We start from the raw sequence: 24,184 nt of genomic DNA, 5'->3' as shown, positions 1-24,184 counted from the left end.
CACGGATGGTAGAATATGATGTGTTCAACATTTGTTTGAAAGTGATTGACAATGTTTCGTGAAATTCATGATGTGTTCATCCGTTGTGTACTATTCGATAGTCGACGTTTCGCCATCATCTCAGATGGCATTATCAAGACGAGTTACTGCTTCGCTTCGAGAGGTGTGACTGATGTTAGGTTCTTCTTGTGGTGTTTTTATATGGCTTCGCTTGCGTAAGTTGTATGGATTTGTTACCTGTTTTTCCACCTGAGGGTTGTTGATGGCTTTTGGCGGTTCTCCTACCTGTTTTTCTACCTGAGGGTTCTCATCAACAAAAGGGACGACTCACTAAACATCCCAAGGATTTGGAAAACAATAATTAAAAACAACCACCAAAGACAACCACAAATTGATAATGAACCATCGCAGGTAGGAGAACCGCCAGAAGCCATTAACAACCCTCAGGTAGAAAAACAGGTAGGAGAATCGCCAAAAGCCATCAACAACCCTCAGGTGGAAAAACAGGTAACAAATCCATACAACTTACGCAAGCGAAGCCATATAAAAACACCACAAGAAGAACCTAACATCAGTTACACCTCTCGAAGCGAAGCAGTAACTCGTCTTGATAATGCCATCTGAGATGATGGCGAAACGTCGACTATCGAATAGTACACAACGGATGAACACCCGGAAAGTCTACAAAATAGGTCACGTGATTTCCTTAACCTGTCAAAATTGACATTTAAAAAAAGAAACATCGAAAAATGACATTACTCTTCAAAATATCCAAAAATATCAAAGGATAAAAACATTTTCTTTTGTAATTTTATACCCACACACCAAGTTTCAAACCCATAATAAGTATTTTATATTTTCACTATTTTTCCGCATTCCTGCTTTTTCTACTTATCAAAATTTAAGCACACCTGTACTAAATCATTTATTTCAACTAAACTCGTCATCAAATTTCTTTTTTTGTAATATAATAATATTTTAAGAGCCTCTTTGATGTTGAAAACAAATTTTGAAAAATAAAAGTTGTCAAACTTGATGCAAAGTTCATCTAGTTTCAACGGGGCTTTCCAAACTATACAGTACTTGAGTTTTTTAATGAGCAAATGGCCTCACAATATGAATTAGAACAAAACGGAACATTAGGAAACAATATCTTAGAGTGTTTATTGTTTTTTTAACAAAAAATACAGTAGAATTTAATCTTAATTAAAAGGAACTGAAAATAAACATGTACCTATACCTAATAGCAAAAAAACACGAAAAAAAGACTCACGACATTAAATCGCGTTCCATGCAGATAATTGTCCTTCTTGATACATCTTTTATTGAGTTGCTGATACTCACACGGTTTATGTTTAAAATAGAGTTTCTAATAACAGTTTTTAGGTGATTCACGTCACGAAAAGGTCTTTGTTTATAAACGATTTGTTTTAAGTAACCCCACAAAAAAATATCTAGTGGGGTTAAATCTGGCGACTTAGGCGGCCATATTTGCTCCATATTTCGCCCAATAACTTTGCCCCTAAACATTTCTAATAGTTTCTCTTTGACTTGTCTTGAACTATGAATAGGAGCCCCGTCACATTGATACCACAGACTGTGTCTTATTTCAACCGGCATATTGTCCACTATATCACTGACCTCAGTATTTAGAAATTGCAAATAATCCTGAGAAGTTAAATTGTGTCTAAAAAAGAATGGTCCCATTACCTGATTAGTTAAAACACCGCACCACACATTTGTTTTAAATGAATATTGGTCCCGACATTCTATCACAAAATTAGGATTTTCCTGAGCCCACCACCTACAATTCTGGGAACTGACTACGCCGTTCGATGTGAAGGTAGCTTCGTCGGTCCATAGGATTTTGTAAGGAAATTTTCTGTTTAATTCTACTACTCCTTGGTACCAGAAAGAGAAATCTAGTCGAACATCGAAATCTCTTTCCTTTAAGGTATTTATAAATTTGGGTTTGTAGGGTTTGAATTTATTTTTATGTAAAATTGATCTTACGCTTTCTCTTTTAACGCCAGTTCTATCTACAATATTGGTAATACTTGATTTTCCCTGTTCGATAACATCCAGGCAGACAGCCAACTGAACCTCATCCTTATTGCGTGATGGATTATGACGTTTTTTAAAAGTATTTTCGACTGAACCAGTCAGTTTAAATTTTTTTAAAATCTTACTTACAGTGGATTGCTGTACATGTCTACCAGGATGTCTTGCGTTAAAAATATCAGCCACTTGTCGATGCAATGTGTTTTCACCACAAATTAGCACAATTTCAATTTTTTCTTGTAAAGATAACATATTATTTTAATTTTCATACATTACATTGAACTAACGGGCATTAATTTATTCAGTGACAGTGACGTTTTCTAAAACACATTATGTAGTTTCATATTTTTTCACAGCGTACCCAGTTTTTTTAAATTAGTGTTGTTAGCGGAGTAGGTAAATGTAAATACTATGAGTTTTTTTCTTTTATTGAATGGGCTTCAAGAATCACGAAATGATGTTTCCTAATGTTCCGTTTTGTTCTAATTCACATTGTGAGGCCATTTGCTCATTAAAAAACTCAAGTACTGTATAGTTTTGAAAGCCCCGTTGAAACTAGATGAACTTTGCATCAAGTTTGACAACTTTTATTTTTCAAAATTTGTTTTTAACATCAAAGAGGCTCTTAAAATATTATTATATCACAAAAAAAGAAATTCGGTGACGAGTTTAGTTAAAATAAATGATTTAGTACAGGTGTGCTTAAATTTTGATAAGTAGAAAAAGCAGGAGTGCGGAAAAATAGTGAAAATATAAAATACTTATTATGGGTTTGAAACTTAGTATGGGTATAAAATTACAAAAGAAAATGTTTTTATCCCTTGATATTTTTGGATATTTTGAAGAATAATGTCATTTTTCGATGTTTCTTTTTTTAAATGTCAATTTTGACAGGTTAAGGAAATCACGTGACCTATTTTGTAGACGCCATTTGACATCATTTCTTATATATATATATATATATATATATATATATATATATATATATATATATATATATATATATATATATATAAATATATATATAAGGATAAATAGTACTTATCTATTCATCTTTTGATTTTCATGGAATTATTTTCCAGCAGCTTGACTGCATTAACCTTTCTCGGCTATTCAAAGAAAACTCTTTGTTTTTATCAAGCTTTCGGTGGTGCTTACCACCTTCTTCAGGACAACTGTAATATATTCATTACCAATATGTTTTTATCACAATAAAAATGATACGGTCCTGACTGGTAACCTCTAAACGTCCTTATCGGAAACCGCAGAAAGTTGTTATTTTTCAAGCAAAATTTAAATTTCAAAATATTTGTGATAGTGTGTACTGCATCATACCATAGCCAACTTCATCAGTACCTGTGAGTTCTATTCTTTTCATAATATATTCATTTGTCCTTTCCTCGAAATCCTTACTGACAAGACCAAATAGCGGTTCTTATCAGTACATTAAGAACTGATAGACAGGGGCGTACTGAGATAATTAAAACTAAGAATGAAGAACAACACCCTGGTACTTCTGACTACAGGAGTACCCAGAACGCTTCAAGACTTTTCTCAACGACAGTCAGTCAAACGATAGCACCTACTAACCCACCGAATTTTCCGTTTTCCGTCAAAAAACAAGCAATCTTATTCAACGCCCTAGAAAATACAAAACTGGAAGACTACCTTCTAGCCTTAGGAAATCAAATCGATCCAAGATATATTATTTTCTCTTCACGCATTTCAAATAACAGAATTTGTGTATATTTTTCCAGTGAGACAATCGTAGACGACTTTCTCACTAAGGCTAATGTAAAAATTGTGGTGAACCAAGAAATTCTTACAGCCAGAAGATTAATCACGCCTAGCGAAAAACTGATTTTATCGAATGTATGTCCCTTGATTCCTCACGAATTTCTAGAAACCGAACTTCGTAAGTTAGGTTTGAACTTGGTATCTCCATTATCCTTCCTGAGAATCAGCGCCTCCGATCCCAAATTCAAACATATTCTGAGTTTTCGCCGACAAACCTACATCTCTCCTGTTTCCCACGCTACATTACCTCAATCTATTGTAATATCTTTCAAAGAAACTCCATATCGAATCTTCCTCTCACTAAACAATCATCTATGCTTCAAATGCTTCAAAAAATCAAAATTACTCAAGATAGAGAATCTGTAGAAGCTCTGCTGAATCCAGCTAGACCCATATTTGATAACGTGAATCGAAAATCAACCTTAATATTTAACGAAATTACGGACTTTTTTGAAAATGTGTATAGCTCAGCGGATCCTCAGAACGTAGCAAAAAATTACACAAAGGACATAGACGATCTGATAGAAACTTTGCACCAGATGTATCCACTTTTAAATAATCGTAAAATTAAAGCAAAATGTTCAAAAATCCAAAACAAAATCAGGAAACAATTAGCAGCTGAATCCAGCGAAATTGAGGACAGTAACACATCACAGGAACTCTGCTAATTCAAACTTCCCGTTACAATTAACCCATTTATTTTACGTTCAACTCGATATTGCAGTGGAATCTTAATGAGTGCTATGCACAGCTAGAAATGCTGAAATTGATCCTACAAAATTATGACCCATCCATAATATGTCTTCAGGAAACCCATTTCCATAAACAGAAAACGCACAAACTTTCAAATTATACATGTTTTTTTCAAAAAGAGAGAAAACACGCGACATGCCAGTGGAGGAGTAGCTATCTACACTTAGAATACATTAGAGGTGCAGATATTCCATTGACCACCAACTTAGAAGCGATTGCGGTTGTTATCTGTGGGCCAATGAAATTAAATATTTGTAATATCTACATTCCTCCGAATCAGGATCCAACTGAAGACGAACTCACCAACCTTTTCGGACAAATTCCTTCACCTCGATTAATTGTTGGTGATTTCAATGCGCACAACCATATTTGGGAATCTGAGAAAATCACTGTAATGGGACAAAAAATTGAAAGAGTTATCAACAACCTACAACTCAATATACTGAACGACGGAAGAGTCACAAGATTCAACTCTGCAAATGGAGATTCCTCAGCAATTGACCTAACCCTTTGTGAATCCGAGTTATCTATTTCTCTTGACTGGGAAGTACTTCCCGAATTATTCGCAAGTGATCACTTTCCAATAATTATAAACAATGAGAACTATCGTAAACCCTACAATGTAAATCCCAGATGGCGTTTGAAACAATCAGATTGGACCAACTTCGTGAAATATATCGAAAACGATCCGATTATGTCAGATACTGAACAAATACTTAGAATAGACGTAAATCAAATGATCGAGACATTTTGTCAAACAATTACGAAAGCGGCGGAAAAATATGTTGGAAAGAGCTCTATCTCCAATAAATACCCTGCCCTTCCCTGGTGGAATGATGAATGTCAGATTGCAGTGAAGCTTGCAAAAAAGGCATTTAACACTTTCAAACGACACAAAACTCCTGAAAATATGCCAGAATTCAAACGTCTGAGGGCACGAGCAAGATATGCAATGAAAATGAACAAACGTAAATGCTGGCAGGAATTCGTAGCTGGTATAAATAATTCCACTCCAATTGGAGATATTTGGAAAATGGTTAAGCGAATCTCTGGAACTCGTAACCACTCAATGATCAATTATGTGAATTACAATGGATCCTCACTTACCTCCCCACAAGACATAGCAGACGCTTTAGCATCAACACTTCAAAAACATTCAAGTAACGAAACTTATACATCACAGTTCATAACTCGAAAACTAGTTGAAGAGAGTACTCCCCTCTCATACGATCAATTAACTGAGGCTCCAATGAACTATTCTATTACAATGAAAGAACTTTCGGACATCCTAGAAGAAAGAAAAAATTTTAAACCAGTCCCAGATGACATTCCCATTATTTTCCTGAAAATGCTGCCCCAGAATGCCAAAGAACTACTGCTGAAAATGTATAATGTCTAATGGAATACGCACGTTTTCCCGCATATATGGTCAGAATCAATCATAGTACCTATTCTTAAAACAGGAAAACCAAAATCATTAACGGATTCGTACAGACCAATCTCATTAACATGTTCCATGTGTAAAGTAATAGAGAAAAAATTAATAGACTGATATGGACCTTGGAAAATCGGAAACTCTGGACAATCTAGTTGACCTTGAATCAGATGTCCACGAAGCTTCTGCTAACTCCCAAGAGTGCATTGCAATATTCTTTGACATATCAAAAGCATATGATACGGTATGGCGACACTCAATAATTAAAAAACTCCATGAATGGTCAATAGTTGGAAATTCGCTGAAATTCATTACGAACTTTCTGAATAACAGAAATTTCAAAGTTCGTGTTAATGGCACACTTTCCTCCAAAAGAACCCAAGATAATGGAGTTCCCCAAGGAACCTCGCTGAGTGTTACTCTCTTCTTGGTTGCAATCAACAGTATCATTGATGACTGTGCAGCCTCTCTGAAAGCTAGACTTTACGCAGATGATTTAGTTGTCTTTGGCAAGGGCAAAAATTTCAAAACTATTAATGGATATTTACAAAATTTCTTTTATAAACTACAAGAATGGTCGGAATTATCAGGCCTAAGAATATCTGAGAGCAAGACAAACTGTATCCATTTCACGAAAAGACCCAAAGAAAATTTGCCTAAATTACAACTCAACAATAAAGATATTGAGTACATCAAACATACTAAATTTCTGGTTATGATATTCGATCAAAAACTCAACTGGAATGAGCACATTACATACCTAAAAATGACTTGTCAGAGCGGTCTAAACATAATGAAAACTATTGCATCTAGATCATGGGGTACAGATACAAATATATTAATGTTGATCTATAGATCTTTAATCAGATCAAAACTGAATTATGGCTCTCTAGTGTACAACTCCGCAAAAAACGGGACCTTGAAAAAACTGGACACCACCCAAAACTGTGCTCTCAGAATTGCTCTTGGAGCATTCCACACAAATCCGGTTGAAAGTTTATACTGTGAATCAAGAGAACCTCCATTAAGTATCCGAAGAAAACATCTCAGCCTCACATATGCTGCTGCAGTTCAGTCTAACCCAGATAACCCTGTTTTCCATAACTTTATAGCCCAAACGTTCAGAAATACATTTGCAAAAAGGAAGAGAGTGGCAATTCCATTCTACGAGAGACTCAATCGATTCCTTTCCAACTTACTACTCAATCGACCTGAAATTTTCAACACCTCAAACATTCCTAATCCTCCTCCATGGACCTTTCCAAGCATTAAAATTGAAAAAGGGCTCGTACAATTTGAGAAACATAGTTCAATTCATGCAACTTTTCAACAACTATTGCAACAATTCGAAGATTGTATCCAAATATACACCGACGCATCCAAATCAAAGGAAGGAGTGGGGGCAGCATTCACCAGTACTGCCTCCAAACTTTCCTTCAAACTACCAGCAGAAAGCACTGTATTCTCAGGAGAACTTTATGCCATATGGAAAGCACTTGAATATGCAGAGAAGAGCGATCACTCAAAATTCTTGGTAATTACCTACTCACTGAGTACACTGGAGGCAATAACGAAATTAAACCCAGAACACCCCATCATACTCCACATCAAACATAAGCTCCACTCAATCATTGAGAAACGTAAACATATCCACTTTATGTGGGTTCCATCACATGTTGGTATAGCAGGCAACGAAAGGGCCGACCAGCTGGCAAAGGATGCTATTACTAACCTACTCACAGATATTGAAAAAAGAATTGCCCACCCTGACATGAAACTGTTTTACAAACAAATCCTTACTAACGTGTGGCAACAGCAATGGAATGGCTCCAACTCTAAGTTATCAGCAATCAAACCATTGGTCTTACCCTGGAAATCACTTCCAAAAACGAGAAAATTGCAAGTTATCCAGTCACGTCTTCGACTAGGGCATACTCGCCTCACTCATGAATACATCCTCAACGATAATAACCCTCCTACATGTGAAGTTTGTGTCTGTGCCATTAGTGTCAAACATATTTTATCTGATTGCGCATCTTACAACAACGAGAGAGTCGAGTACGACATCCCCCCTTCAATTGAAGCAGCGTTAGGACAAAATTGTAACTATGAAAAACTAATTGCCTTTCTAAGACGTATAAAGCTGCTGCACCGTATATGAAAATTTATTGTAAGAAATGAATGTACTATGAAATTTGAATTGTCGCTAATAACCCTCGAGGTTGATGCGACATTAAATAAATGTAATTAAAAAAAAATATGTTTTTATATCACAAACGGAACTACTCACTAACGTGAGATTGAGAAAAAAAAAAGTATCTCTACAAAAAATTTCTTTTTTGGTGGGAGTGACTGACGCCGACAATAATTTTTAGGAGAAAAATTTTTATTAGAAGTGATTTTTTTTGACATTCGAAAATGTAAGTATAGATTTGACTGAGATTGTTTGAATCAGTTCTTTTATTCATGGATCTATCATCACTATTAATATATACGATTTTCAGAAAAACTCTTTTCAATTGGTTTTATTCTGTACAGAGGACAGTGGAATTGTTGTAATTCATTTTACGGTCATTTTCATTGACATGTTCTGATAATGCACATCTGTTTATGTTCCTCCTGCAATCACTTTTATGAGAAATGATAATAAATTTTATCGAATTATTGGAATAACTTGTGTTATAAGACTACACTTCCGTTCTGCTGATCACCCAAAGATATTATATATGTATATATATATATATATATATATATATATATATATATATATATATATATATATATCGAAATTGAAGGGTTTTCTTATAACACAAGTTATTCCAATATTTCGATAAAATTTATTTTCATCTTCAGGGGAAAGCTGCAAAATTTGTAGAATGGTGATACAATATAGAAAATTATTATTATGAAATGTCTCAGATTACTGTTAGTGACGTTGGCCGTGTCGAAAAAAATGTTACATTTAAACAATTGACATATACTGACATGTTTGAGAATCTCGCCAATTTTCAATTGAAAAAACTGAACAAATAATATGTCTAATATTATTATTATTTTGTACCTAATAATATATGCTTATATATTAATCTATGATTGATCATTCATTGCAAAAGCAATAAAAATTATTTCACAACGGGAACTTATTTGTTTCCTGTAAGAAATAAATTATTATGCTTTCTTCAATTCTGATTTGTTATCGACAGAAAAATTAATGCGACAGAGTTCAGATCAGACCAATTCTTCCCAATGTCGTGTCTTGAGGTGAACTGGCTTAATAAAAAATCCAAAGAAATGAAATTTAAATGTTCAAGCGTCTCGGGTACACCTACACAGTGGGTTAAATAGACTGACGCCTATCAGAAAACAATTACTCCACTGGCTAATACTACGAACGGCGTTGGATTATTTCCGACAGGCGTCAGTTCTGTAATCTTCACAGAAAATATCCTGCATATTCAATTGTCAATACAACTGAAAGAGTCAGTGCAAGATAGTGGCTATCATCGACCTAGAGTCAATGATATTCCATAGTTGGAACCATATGATGGGACTGTGACCTGTCCCATCATAAACCGCTATAAAAGTATTAGAGGAAAAATAAGAATAAATTAATGATATGAAATAGCCCTGCTGCAACAAATTCGAAGTTGCTGATTTCGTACTTGACTGCACCTCAATCAAAACTGCAAGCATGAACAACAAAATGATAGTAGCGATGTTCAGTATTATGTATCATGATATGATAATCGTTGTTTACCTGTTTTTTTTTTATTTTTCCTGCAAATCATTGTTTCAAAAGTTATTGAGGGTGACTCGTTTTCAACTCAAATAATTTATAGCTCTCGAACCATAAGCTTCAGACCATATGTTTTATACTTTGTTGAAATCTGCTCATCATGGAGCATCTGAGAATGCGAAACAATATAGGGTGATCAATTTAAAAAAACTGGTGACATGCTCTGGGGATGCGATAGGGAAGTAAAATCAAATGTGAATATGTTGAAATGTGTCCCCCTGTATACTATTGTTGACGTGTTTTTTTTCCTGAAAATCATTATACCAAAAGTTATTTCCGTGTGGCTCGTTTTGAATGGAATGCACTGTACCACCAAAAAAATATCACTTGTAAAAAGCACCTCAAATGAAAACAGGCATATATCTCTTGTCAGGTGTCGACAAATCAAAATGTTCATTCGGTAGTCTACATGAATACACATACAGTATGTTTTCTAAAAAAAGGCAAGAAACTTCTCTACAAAAAAGTGTTTCAAAGAATATTTTCGTTCACTTTTTAACGAAATCATTGACAGGGGTTCATCACGAGGGTATACTACCTAAATCTGTCATGGTCTGGTCTGGTCTCCCACTATCTCTATTTTTTGGTCCCTTATAACTCAGCGGTCTGAATTGACCTATTCGTTTCTCCTCCGCCATGACAAAATGTGAAGGGAGATAGGTTCAAGACTAAATCCATTTCTGCTTCAAGTATGCTTATCATTGTTTCAGTTATTCTCAAACAACATACCTTTCCACCAAATTCCAAAGATACTTATATTCATTTTATCGTAGAAATCAATAAATTAACTATTAATTACTATTGGTACTTACCTTTTACATCTTATACTAGCGGATTAACGAACTTAGGTCCGCTTAAAGTAGGCTTGAACAAACAAATTCCTTCAGCAACATCGGTTAAATACGGTGTCACGATAGATCGACATATGAAGTGGAATTTACATATGCAACAACTTCTCAAGAAATTGAGAGGGTTTCTCACAAAATTTAGATATCTCAAAGAATGTATGGACATTAGACAATTAAAAATAATTTATTTCTCGCTAGTACAATCACATCTCACATACGGAATTTTTGGTTGGGGGTGTGTTAGTGATTGTTTTACAGAAAACGTAAATGTGGTTCAAAAATTGATTCTAAAACTAATATATGCCAAGACACGTGACTATACAATGACTATTACTTTTGCATGACAAACGTGTCTGGTTTTGCAAGCAAAAGATAATACAAAATTATATATCCGGATAATCCTTCTGCAAAAAAGCCGGTTCTTCATAGATAAGGTTTACCAGTTCCAAAACACCCGTCAAATTGGGAGGAAGATTTGAAAATGTATGATGACCAGGAAAGTTCCCATGATGTGGGAAAGGTCCTGATTTTCCCGAGAGTGAAGAAAGCACACCCCATTTAATCGAACAACGTGAGTTAAATGACCTAGTTCGGGACCTCCACTTGTCCAAAGAGAATGCTGAACTATTAGGGCCTAGATTACAACAATGGAATTTACTAGCCCCTAAAACCAAAGTTACTATATTTAGGAACCGTAACCATGAGCTTTCCTAGATTTTCACACGTCATCTCTGCCTATCCTCCGGTTTTGATAATTTTCACTTTCGAACCAGCCTATAGTTATAGAAACTTACCTCATCTGCTGAATCGTAACGTAATTGACAAACACAAATGTATTTTTGGATTTGTCAATTTTCCAAACCGGCAGACAGGCAGACGTGGTCCCTCAGAAGAGACCACTAGATCACCTGATATGATAAATGGCTTTCGTAAGCAATCGTGCATGATGTGTCGGTCCAGGATCTTCAACGGAAAACGTTCCGTGGAACGTTTTCTCAAATACACTGATAGTCCGGTCAAATTAGACCAAAACTAAAACTAAAGCTATCTAAATTCCCACCGAGTTGAAAATCGGTATGATCATATAAAATATGATTAAAAATAAAATTTGAAAGTTGCCCATTTTTCCTCTCTAAGGAAAAAATGTTATTCAAAGTCAAAGGTCAAAAAAATGAGTTTTTCGCGATTTTCAGCAAAACGATAAGTTTAATCATAAAAATACCTCACACAAAACTTGTGGAACATAAAATTATCTACAAAAAATTTAAACATACTTTTTTCCTACGAGCCACCGTTTTTGGGATATAACGATTCAAAAAGTTGTAAGAGTTGTAATCGTCACAATATGCATGAGTACGCCACGTATATACATCTCTATAGTTGTAATATATGTTAAAATATTTTTCTATCGGTCATTGTGACTTACACTTATAATATAAAAATACATAAGTTATAACTATAAGAATATCAGGTAAATTGAAACCCAGCCTCTTTATTTATAGGCCATTGTAACCTTAAGACAACATCTGTCCCCTGTTCAATTTGCGTTCAATACCGTTAGTCTTGAACGCCAGTCGGTAGTGAGAAACACGTGTTTATCCTAACCGATATCGTGCTGTTTTGAGTTTTATAACAAAAATGTCAGGATATTGTTTTATTTGTATTAAACTTTTAACTGAAAGTGAAGTTGTTACTGTTGAATGTGGTATGAAGATATTTACAAATGCAAGTATTGAAAGAGCAGATGAATGTTTGGAATATCCTCAAATTCAAAATTCTGTGACAATACATGAAAATTGTCGTAAATATTATACTCGAAAAATCTTCTATTGCTGCAGCTAATGAAATACAACGTGAAGAACAAGAAGCCAGTACATCCACAGTAAGTCCTCCTCGTTCTAGATTACGTTTCAGTGAATCATCTTTATGTTTTGAAAAATAATGCCTATTTTGATGCCAGGAATTGAATGAAGAGTATTAGAAAAGAAAATCCTCTAATTTCCGCCATCGAATTAGTCAAGTAAGTACACTTCAATTTCTTCCTATCTTCCAGGATTGGCTTACTCCAAGGCGTTTATTCACCCTTCGGAGCTTGATTCCAAACAGTTGTTGGATTACAGTGGGGATGAACTACGATGTCCAACAGGCCTTCTTACAGGTCACTGTAATTTGAATCATCACATGCAGAGACTTGGACAGTCGAAAGACAGTATGTGTCGCCTCTCTCTGGAAAATGATGAAACTGCAGAGCGTATACTTTGTGCCTGCCCCGCTGGGGACCGAATCAGGTTCTTTGAGTTCGAAAGATCCGTACTCTCACCATCTAACCTGAAAGACCACTCACCATACAAACTAATCGGCTTCGTCAAGAAGCTGAGTTTATTTGGCCGAGTATGAATAGGTGTGAGCCACAATAAACCCTTATGGGTTGCGGTGGAGGGTCGAATAGACTCACTCACTTTAGACCTACCTACCTACCTACACTTGAATTTAAAGATTCAATTCTGGAAGTAGCTTGGACTCGGACTCGTGACGATACTATAGCAAAAGCTGTTCTTGCACGATTCGAATTTGAATATGATTAAGTTGCTGCGGAAGCTAACTATCATCATGATTACTGTGCTTCTTTCATGGAACCTTTCACTGGACTTGAAGTCGGTCCTCCTAAAGACGAAGCTATGAATCAGGCAAAGGAGGAAATATTTACTTACATTGAAAATAACGATGATTGACAGTTCACTTCAAACGAATTACGGAAAAACTGCTGAACACAACTTTTTGCAACTGCAAAAAGGGGTGCAGTGCTATATGTGGTTGCAAAAAATCCGGGCTGGTTTGTTCTCTAGCATGTACCCATTGTCAAGGCTGGACGTGCTCTAATATTAAATCACAAACAGTGGAGGATCCGTTTGATTCCAACGAGGCGACATGCGATACATCGCTATTAACGCAGTTTACATGTACTCAGGATGAAGATGAAGAAGAACAAGATCAAGAAGAATAATTTGAAAGTTACGACTCGGACGATTAAATTTCACTACTTTTTTTTACTTATATTACTTTTATCTTTTAAATCTCTGCTGATATCCATTATTTCGCAATAGTTTTAAATTAAACAGGATCACAACTGACCCGTGGAATAGGCCTACTGTGGAAACCACGTTGAAAAAAATGCGCTAAGTACACTACCTCATAGGTGGCGTGGAAACGTGTGCATATTATGACGATTACCACTTTTACAACTTTTTGAATCGTTATATCTCAAAAACGGTGGCTCGTAGGAAAAAAGTATCGATACATTTTTTGTAGATAATTTTATGATCTACAATTTTTGTCTGAAATATTTTTCATGATAAAACTCACCATTTTGCTGAAAATCGCGAAAAACTATTTTTTTTTGACCTTTGACCTTGATTAAATTTTTTTCCATACAGGGTAAAGATGGGGAACTTCCAAATTTCATTTTTTATCATATTTTAAACAATCATACTGATTTTCAGCTTGTTGGAAATTTAGGTAGATTTGAATGTCTAAATTGGCCGGACTATGACGCTAGTTCGTGTAAAACTAGAATTTTGAAAATTGAAATATGCATGTAAAATTGAATTTCAGTTGATTATTATAATGATTCAATACTAACTATGGATTGACATTCATCTACACAAAATGCCGTTTCTAAAATTAATAATTCAATAACTCATTCATTGTAAATAATATTTAATGCAAAATCAAATGTTCCAGTTTCAAGAAAATTTGGTTTCAATTAGCATTAATTTCTTCAGCTCTACAATCCAAGAACTGTTGATTGGAGAGTGCTCAAAGAAACTTTTTGTTCGTAACAAATTCAATTTCCTACAAAATCTGCATACTCGATTTCTCTAAAAAAAATTTTCAATATACAAAAATCGAGTTGAAATCGAAAAAAATATTTCCTGTGTTATTTACATGTGAAATCGAATTTTCCAATGAGCGAAGCCTCTAATTGACATAGAATTTTCTCCATCGAGAATTTTTTTTCTAAAAATTAACAGGTAGGATCAGGAAAAAAAATCGCCTTAAAATGATACACCCTAATATACACATAATAATTTTCTACAAATATTTGAATTTATTATGAGTTTTCATTGATAAATTAACATTTTTGAATAGATTTCTCATTTATTATTTTCATTATCGGATACATCAGTAGTTACTGTAGTTGATTCTAAGACCGAGGCAATGGGCTTATATATGAGAAATAAAATACATATATTTTCAAAAGAAAATTTGAAAGATATCTAGAGAAAACTGCATCGATTGTTGTTCCATGTCTTGTGGTAGGCTCATTTCGATCATTATTCGTTTGTAGTTCTAATTTATCTTGTAGAAAGTTTACCAAGAGTTGTTCATCTTCGGACGCGAAATTAACATTGAAATCTCCTGCTAAAATTATTGGCAACGTATGATAGTTTTCTCCTAATTCCTCAGAGTCTATCGACCGTAAATGTGTGCTTGCACCTCTCTCTTTTGCCACTACAGTAATGTACAAAACGTAACTCTCTCTCTTCCAATCTTCTTATACCTCCCCCTCAATTTCCATTACCCTCTCCCGATCACACTTTACGTAACGCTCTCGTAAAGAAGTTTCGAAATATTTTTCGAGAACCAGTTTTCCTCTGCAATATTACAATGCAATAAATGAATCATTGAATAAACATTCATTGATCTAGTACGCAAAATGTTTGTAATATTTCTGAAGAAATAAGTCAGAATAATAAAAAAGCGACTTATAACAAAAATAATCATTGAAAATGATAGCGGTATCACATAAAAATAGTTACTGAATTTGACTTCGTGTATACCAAAATTAGAGATAATTTATCGGTTTCCTAACTAGCGATACGAACTTCACTGCAAAACCAATTACTTTTTGAATTCCTTCATTGCTTGTATAGAATATTCTTCATATTCCGAATGAATTGTCTTCTTTGGGAAATCAGGGAAAAAAATGAACTAAAACAATTGTAAAAATCATATATCCATAGCATATATTCATTTCTTCATTTTAAGCAAATCAATCAAATTTATGTTAGGTATAACGATTTCTTCATTCAAAACAAAATATGAAAAAAATTTAAATCATCTAAAGGAACCATTCGTTCAGGCTAGTCTTAACTCCCTGCACTGTAGGTTTATCAGAAACCAACTACTCCCCTGGCTAATACCACGAAGGGCGTTGGACTATATCCGACAGCATTCAGTGCAAGATTCTTCGCTGAAGTTATTCCTGCATATGCTATTGGCGATACAATTGCCGCAAAAGATTTTCAATTATTGGAACACATTTGTTTGAAGGTGATTGACAATGTTTCATGATGAATTTCACTGGTTCGGACTTCCATTGTCTACTATATAAAATGATTTGAAATCTCTGAAACAACTAAAAAAAAGAAGAAAAATTGAAAATGAGTAGCTGAAAATAACAATTATATTAAGCAAAATAAACCTGAAATGAAATAATAGTGAAATAAACTACAAGTGAAAATATAACAATTGAATAAATGAAAATAAAGGAATGAAAAAAGAAAATAATAAAAAGTGTAGAGATTCCAAATCACGTTAATTTACGACGTTTCGATTGTTAGTATCTACAATCGTCTTCGGCTGATGACTGTCATCAACCTTAATATAATTGTTATTTTCAGCTATTCATTTTCAATTTTTCTTTTTTTTAGTTGTTTCAGGGATTTCAAATCATTTTATATAGTAGACAATGGAAGTCCGAACCAGTGAAATTTATTGGAACACACTTGCAGACCGTTTTTGGGCTGTTTGGCCTCGTCAGTGCAAGGTAGTGTCTATCATCAACATAAAGTTGATGATTTCCGATAATTGAAAATCGAATTCCTTCAGAGTATCATTCCTCGAACTAGGCTAAAGCAGACAACAAACGACAGGTTTGTCATGGCCCCATCTGCCTGTGAACGAGGTAACCAACCGTATATCCGAAATTTGCTCGAGCTCGAAACCGGTCTGCAAGTGTATTCCAATAATTGCAAATCTTTGGCGGCAGTTGTATCGCCAATAGAATATGCAGGAATAACTTCAGTAAAGACTCCTGCACTGACACCGGTCGAATATAATCCAACGCCCTTCGTGGTATTAGTCAGGGAAGTAGTTGTGATAATCTCACATAAACTGTGATAATCTCACATAAACTCAACTTCAAGGGCATCGAAAGCAAATTCCTATTTGGAAGCAATTGCCACGATATATTGTGGGATGTTTTGCATAGGTAACTGATGTGTTCATTGAATCTAACCGCAAACCCAAATACACGAACTGAATAGAATCGTTATTGATATGAATCATTCGTGGTTGGTTCCAAAAAGCACCACTTCAAATGTTGTTGAATTGAGTTTCAAGTTGTGAGCACTTTAAATAATTAACATGATCTTCAAGAACTGAGTGACATCGATTGAGAATGATACCCTACAATATAATCACAGTACTAACAGAAAAACAAAAATGATATAAATTTAAACAATTGGACTTCAATTGATAAATTTGATAGAACGAATCAGTCCTTATTCTTCATTAGATGCTTTGTTTCATGATGCGCAATTCAAAATTGCGTATCTTGTTAACAGCAAATGCTTTCCATTTGCACAAAATAATATTTGACCGAACGACCCTATTACTGAATTTCATTTGTTTCAACTTTCATTGTCTACTATTATATAAAATGTCTTGAAATTCCTGAAAGTACCAATAAAAAAAATTCAAAATAAAGAATAGCTGAAAATAACAATTATATGAAGCAAAAAAACTTTGAAATTGATTAACAGTGAAATAAAGTACAATTAAAAATAGAACAGTCATACAAAAATTATATAAAAAATTTCGAGATTCCATGTCAAATCACTTCACGACGTTTCGATTGTTAGTATGTATCCACAATCATCAGTCATCAACCGAAGTAACTTGACTTGGAATCTCCTAATTTTTTATTTATTTTTTTAATTTTTGTTTATTTGTTGTATTTTTACTTGTATTTCATTTCGCTGTAATATCATTTTAGGGTTTTTTGCTTAATATAATTGTTATTTTCGGTATTTTTTTTATTTTTCTGTTTATTGGTTCATTCAGGGATTACGAATCATTTTATATAATATTAGACAATGAAAGTCAGAAGTGAATAAATTCATCATGAAACATTGTCAATCACCTTCAAACGACCCTATTACTATTGCAATGTTCTGTCGCCAAAAAAATATTGATATTACTTTTTTTTTATTGCTAATTAGTTGGGAAACATAAAAATTCTTCGTAGATGAACAATTTACTTTTTTAACAACGTTTCGGAGTTTATCAAATCTATCATCAGGGATCTATAATTGAATAATTTCATAAGGAAACAGTATACGTGCCAATACATATTGCAAATTATTAAAGTTTCAACTAATCTCATATTTTGTGATAAAGAAAGAAAACCAAACTGGTAGACTTACCAAATATTAGTTCATCCATGTTAAAAAAAACCTTGGAAAGATATATAACAGGCAAGAGAGGTACGAAAACAAACGAGAAAGTAAGGAGTAACTACATGAAACTCATACAAAAATGAATACGCGTATTCTTTCATATAAACACGAAAGAAAAATTCTTTTGGAGCAAATACTTTTATATGGACACTGAATTATACAAAAACACTTTTCTCTATTAAGTTTGTATTGCAAACATTCGTTGTAGAATGAAATCAGATATCATTCACAGGATTGATATATATATATATATATATATATATATATATATATATATATATATATATATATATATATATATATATATATTTATAAATATATATATATATATATATATATATATATATATATATATATATATATATATATATATATATATATATATATATATATATATATATATATATATATATATATATATATATATATATATATATATACAAGCGAGCGATATATGAAAGCAAGCGAGACATAAGTGGAACCACCTATATTGGTGTGACACCCAAATTAACTTGCCAAGTTTTTATGTCAGTGTTAGTGGTTTGACCAATCAGCCGACAACTGCGGTTGCAGAAATTTGGGAATCCACATGTTTCTAAAAATTATATGAAATCGAGAAAGGTTAATGCAGTCAAGCTGCTGGAAAATAATTCCATGAAAATTAAAAGATTAATAGAAAAGTACTATTTTGATCCTTCCCATATCCATTTCAATTCAAGAGCCACCGGTAGACAGCTGTTTCAGCCTATCTGGCATCGTCAGTACAGTGAAAAAAGTACTCACTTTTTTCACGGGGACCGGGGAAAAAGTAATTTCATGAAAAGAGACATATTGTTACCTGTCATCAGAGATAAAATGTCAAACATTTTTCTTGTCACAGAAAAAAGGTCATTTATCAATAAAATCTTTCATTGATTATTTTATATATACAGGGTGTAGCATAAGTACGTTAAAATATTCAACTGACGCTGACGTATTCCTGAGAAAATTTTAAGAAAAAAAGTCTATATGAATTTTTGCCCGACAATGCTTCGTTTCGGAGATACGGGGTGTTGAAATTGAATTTTTTTGTTCGCTTTTCGAAAATAACTTTTGCTAAAAATAAGTTATTCGCACGAAATTTAGTACCCGGGGTTTTTTGACGTGGGAAATCATAATTTCGTATTAATTTTCATGTTACTTCTAGAGGGCGTTGCGTACGCTGCCATTATTTAGTTCACATTTATTCATATTCAGAAGCATCCATAGTCCCGTCCAATTGATGAATGTTTTGAAGTGATAACTCTTTATGGAGCGGGAGGGGGGGTAGACCGCTCCGTTACCTAACGCGTAACGGCGCCAGTTGGTCTGGCCTAGGTTTCTCTCACACATACGTCAGTAAAACGCAGGCTCCTCCTCTCGCGTGGGAGTGTCGCTCAGTGTTCAGTGTGCGTTAGACTGTTGACAGTTTTATTAAAATCTAACCAGCAAGCACGTAATATTTTTTTATTATGTGAAACGGCTTGAAAATGATGATGCTAATTTTGTATATGTACATGATTGATATCATTATTTGATCCTTCGAAAGTAACAATTGGCCTGTACTAGCTATAATATGTATATACAGGGTGTAACATAAGTACGTAGAAATATTCAAATGACGTATTCCTGAGACAATTTTAAGAAAAAAGTCTGTATGAACTTGTGTCCAAAAATGCTTTGTTTCGGAGATATGGGGTGTTGAAATTGAATTATTTTGTTCGCTTTTTGAACTTGCAAAAAATAAGTCATTTGCACGAAATTCGGTACCCTGGGTTTTTTCGACGTGTGAAATCATAATTTCGTATTAATTTTCATGTAATATCTAGAGGGCGCTGTGTACGCTGTCATTATCAATTACAAATTGCCCAAACTTTTTTGGTAGTAAACTTTTGGTACTTTTCATGAAAAAACCTAATTCCCACAACTTTTCCAAGTAAAAAAGGTACACCTCCTCAACATACGCTGAAGGTGATCGTTTTCGAGATATTTACAATTTTCTATATCGATGCATATCACTTAGTTCCTAGTGAAGTTGCTGAGAACATTAGAAAAATTAAGTATGTGGTGGATCTCGACATAATAAACAACTTTTTCCTATAAAATGTTCAACGAAGACTGATTTGTTTTCGAAATACAGATTGTTGAAATTTTTCAAAACATGGTAGGTTTTTGTCATGAGTTTTTTGCAATTTTAGTCATTTTCATCAAATATTTTATAGGAAAAAAGTTGTTCATTTTAACGAGACCCACCAACTTAGTTTTTTTAATTTAACTTAGGGCCCTAGAAGCCCTAGAAGCTAAGTAATATGCATCGATATAAAAAATTGTAAATATTTCGAAAACGATCACTTTCAGCGTTGTTGGGAAAGTGTACCTTTTTTACTTGGAAAAGGTGTGGGAATTGGGTTTTTTTTATGAAAAGTACCAAAAATTTACTGTCAAAAAAGTTTGGGCAATTTGAAATAAATAATGACAGCGTACACAGCGCCCTCTAGATATTACATGAAAATTAATACGAAATTATGATTTCACACGTCGAAAAAACCCAGGATACCGAATTTCGTGCAAATGACTTATTTTTTGCAAGTTCAAGAAGCGAACAAAATAATTCAATTTCAACACCCCATATCTCCGAAACGAAGCATTTTTGGACACAAGTTCATACAGACTTTTTTCTTAAGATTGTCCCAGGAATACGTCACTTGAATATTTCTACGTACTTATGTTACACCCTGTATACACATATTATAGCTAGTATAGGCCAATTGTTACTTTCGAAGGATCAAATAATGATACTAATCATGTACATATACAAAATTAGTATCATCATTTTCAAGCCGTTTCAAATAATAAAAAAATATTACGTGCTTGCTGGTTATATTTTTATAATACTGTCAACAGTCTAACGCACACTGAACACTGAGCGACACTCCTACGCGAGAGGAGGAGCCTGCGTTTCACTGACGTATGTGTGAGAGAAACGTAGGCCAGACCAACTGGCGCGTTGGGTGCGCGTTAGGTAACGAAGCGGTCTACCCCTTCCTCCCGCCCCATAAAGGGTTATCACTTCAAAACATTCATCAATTGGACGGGACTATGGATGCTTCTGAATATGTTCACATGTTTCAGTACTTTTAAAGTGAAACATAATAACATATTGACAAAAATAGATATTTGTAGTTATATAACATTGACACTGGAGGAGAGATGAGCTAGATTGTTGTTACAAGTATTGTAAGAATGGAAATTGCAATTAGGAATGGATGGATACGTTTCAAACCTATACTCGATAAGTAGAATTTGAAGTCACTGTCAACAGGACAAAAAACTGTCTCGACATGCGCGTATGGCTAACCGAGTGAGTTTCATCAGTAGATGATTAGGATTGTGTCTAACTTGGTTATCGAGACAGCATTCTTCTTGAGGGAGTGTTAAGAATAAATCTTCCTGAAAATTAACAGGTTTCTTATGACATGTGATAGAGTATTATTCAGAAATATTTTAATATTTTAGCTTTTTTGTTAGGTGAAATGTAGAATAGAGGTGATGAGGAGTGATAGGCAAATGTTATCGACGTCTAGGATTATTATTATAGTAGAGAAAATCATTTCCAACGAACCTTCTTGTTTCTGGAAGGATATTATTACAAATCCACAAGAAATGCGAGAATAAATATCATCATAGTGAAACTAACTATAAATTTCAGTGAAACTCATAACATTTATGTGAGAACTCTTTCTACTTACTCACTTATGAAAACCCTAAAAATTCCAAATCATTTCGTGCAATTAGATATTAAAACCCCAGTTGTTTGGAATTTCCAAATTGACCATTTCGCATGTCACGCAACGAAACCCAACCTGGTGGAAAAATAAACAACGAATAACTATACCATGGTATATTGAAGGTAATGAATTTTTTTGTTCGAAGTGGTAGGGACTCAGAATTTCGCGAGAGCACAATCAGTTCACGTTATAGTAGTCGAGTGAACACTTGTGAGGAATACATGAAGTACCAACTCCGTGAATCGCCAGTGCCGCTGTACATCCAATATCGACGTTTATCACAGTTTCCACAGGTGTGTTGATATTTTTCGTTGGTGTTTTTATGGAAAGTAGTATGAAAAATGATTGGGACGTGTGTATGTTTTATTCATCAGCTTCAATTATTACTAGAATGATTTATCGAAGTCTGCGGATTATTTTTGATATCAATAGGGTTCTTGATTGTTTTTTGTTCACTTCAGTTTTTGAAATACATCATGATTTTTTACTTAGGTATTGTGTCCTCTTTTGGCAACTTTCAAGACGAATATTTTTCAATCGGTTTTGTTTTGTATGAAATCTCCAAGTATTGATAATTGGCCAGTGATTATTTCTCTGGTGTCATATGGAATTTTTGAGACAACACAATCCCAAATTGTGAGTAGAAATTGTTGGAATCAGTATTTTCATTCTAATCTTAGACAGATGTGAGCTAAATATAAAATACTTTGAGAATAACAAAAAAAATTAAAACAATTTACTATCGACCACATTTTTTACAACGGTGATAATAAGCGTTTTTTGTAAGTAAGCGAAAATTTTATCAAGAAATAACTCGGAAATTGTTAACATTGAACATTTCTGTACTTATTTGCGAAAGTGTTATAATAAACATCGAATATTGACTAATTACTTTAATTTTGACGCTCCGGATTATTTTTACGGAAAGTATTGCTGATAAACTAGAAACTAGATGAACCAGAAACTAGAGATATTTTGATAAATCAGTCATTACTTAAAACTTCACAATGTTCACCAAAATAAAAACGGCCATGTGAAAAGGAATGTAAACCTAAAAATATGTGAATGGAGTAATACTTGCGCAAAAGTCAATGCTATTTTCAGTTGTGAAATAAGATTTATTTAAGATTTATTTTATTCAATGAAACTATCAAGATGATTCGACTCGTGGAATGTTTTGTATAAAGAAGTTATATTTTTTTCATACTCGTGAAAGAATAAGGATTATTACTTCGATGTTATCCTCACGTCATTTTCATAGATAATTGTATCATAAAACATAACAGAGAAGGATTTATTCTAGTTATCTGGAATGTCATTATAAATGAAAATATCAATTGATTTTGCATTGGTAATCAATTCAAGTTGTATGTATGTATGAAAACTTTATTACCATTTTTTTCAATACATTTATTTGATATATGAAGTGTACAAAACTACGCCATTGGCACATAACTATAAACAAAATTACTTTAAAAAATCCTTCATAACTGATCTGAATATCGCCCCAATGACAGCCTCCCGCATTTGATCGCAATTTTTCATCATGCTGGTATAATCCTAAAATTGTAACCCACATGTTAGAAATCACCTACGTGTTCGGAATCACACGTTCAAAGGTAAGACCTCGTTAATCCTTAGCTCGCACAAGTTTCGACTTCTGAGGGTTGTCGTTCGTAGGGGTGCGACAGCTGGTTAACGGAAAAACAGATTTTAAACAGATCTTAAACATTATATTCAAGGTGCACTAGTCACAGTAAGGTGAATATCAGAGATGACAATCTAATTAAATCACACATTGTAATGTTGTTACTGACTTCAATGTGAAACGTTTTCATTACTCAGTTGCTAGATCAAAATTCACTATCAATGTGTGTTTAACATATTTGATTATTTGACTGTTTTGGTTATTTTTTGTTATCGAAATAATGCATATTTGAGAATATGTAACTATGAATCAAAATGGGAAGCAGAATAGGAGCAAGATTGTAATGAATGAAATACTACTAGCATTTTTAAATGCCATATTTTATCATTTCATTGACTGATATTCTACTAGAATTTCAGAAAGAGATGAAAGTTCTTCAAAGTTATTTTCAGTTCATGATTTTGACTTTTATTTTAAATTTTGGTCAATATAAATTCCAATATATTTGACGTTAATC

General features: G+C 33.7%; 3 protein-coding genes across 7 annotated transcripts in view; all 3 read left to right on the top strand.

Moving 5' to 3' along the window:
* The first annotated feature begins 3,300 nt into the window (after positions 1-3,300).
* LOC111507317 (neutral amino acid uniporter 4) overlaps positions 3,301-24,184 on the top strand; it is an 89,311-nt gene continuing 68,427 nt past the window's right edge. The window contains exon 1 of one of the 5 annotated variants that reach the window (XM_074171813.1): positions 3,301-3,419. Coding sequence is in view for 2 of the 5 variants with exons in the window: in XM_023162609.2 (XP_023018377.1) it covers positions 22,624-22,655 (32 nt within the window). In the remaining 3 variants the exon portion in view is untranslated. Of the gene's footprint in view, positions 3,420-22,155; positions 22,313-22,525; positions 22,656-24,184 lie in introns of those variants that run through there. The other 4 variants (XM_023162611.2, XM_074171812.1, XM_023162609.2 and 1 more) reach the window with 4 other exon arrangements.
* LOC141481107 (uncharacterized) lies at positions 4,850-6,010 on the top strand. Its single transcript, XM_074172221.1, has one exon. The coding sequence runs from the start codon at positions 4,850-4,852 to the stop codon at positions 6,008-6,010; it is 1,161 nt and encodes a 386-aa protein (XP_074028322.1).
* LOC141481106 (uncharacterized) lies at positions 6,165-8,207 on the top strand. The gene has a single exon (XM_074172220.1). The coding sequence runs from the start codon at positions 6,165-6,167 to the stop codon at positions 8,205-8,207; it is 2,043 nt and encodes a 680-aa protein (XP_074028321.1).

The sequence above is a fragment of the Leptinotarsa decemlineata genome, unplaced genomic scaffold (assembly GCF_025532065.1).
Source record: "Leptinotarsa decemlineata unplaced genomic scaffold, Ldec_3_MD MMD2_tig00000035_RagTag_RagTag, whole genome shotgun sequence".
Lineage (NCBI taxonomy): Eukaryota > Metazoa > Arthropoda > Insecta > Coleoptera > Chrysomelidae > Leptinotarsa > Leptinotarsa decemlineata.
This window is presented reverse-complemented; position numbering and strand designations above follow the sequence as displayed.

Bases quoted from the DNA above. Each gene is read 5' to 3' on its own strand.
- LOC141481107 (XM_074172221.1), top strand. From the start codon at position 4,850: ATGAAATTAAATATTTGTAATATCTACATTCCTCCGAATCAGGATCCA.
- LOC141481106 (XM_074172220.1), top strand. From the start codon at position 6,165: ATGGACCTTGGAAAATCGGAAACTCTGGACAATCTAGTTGACCTTGAA.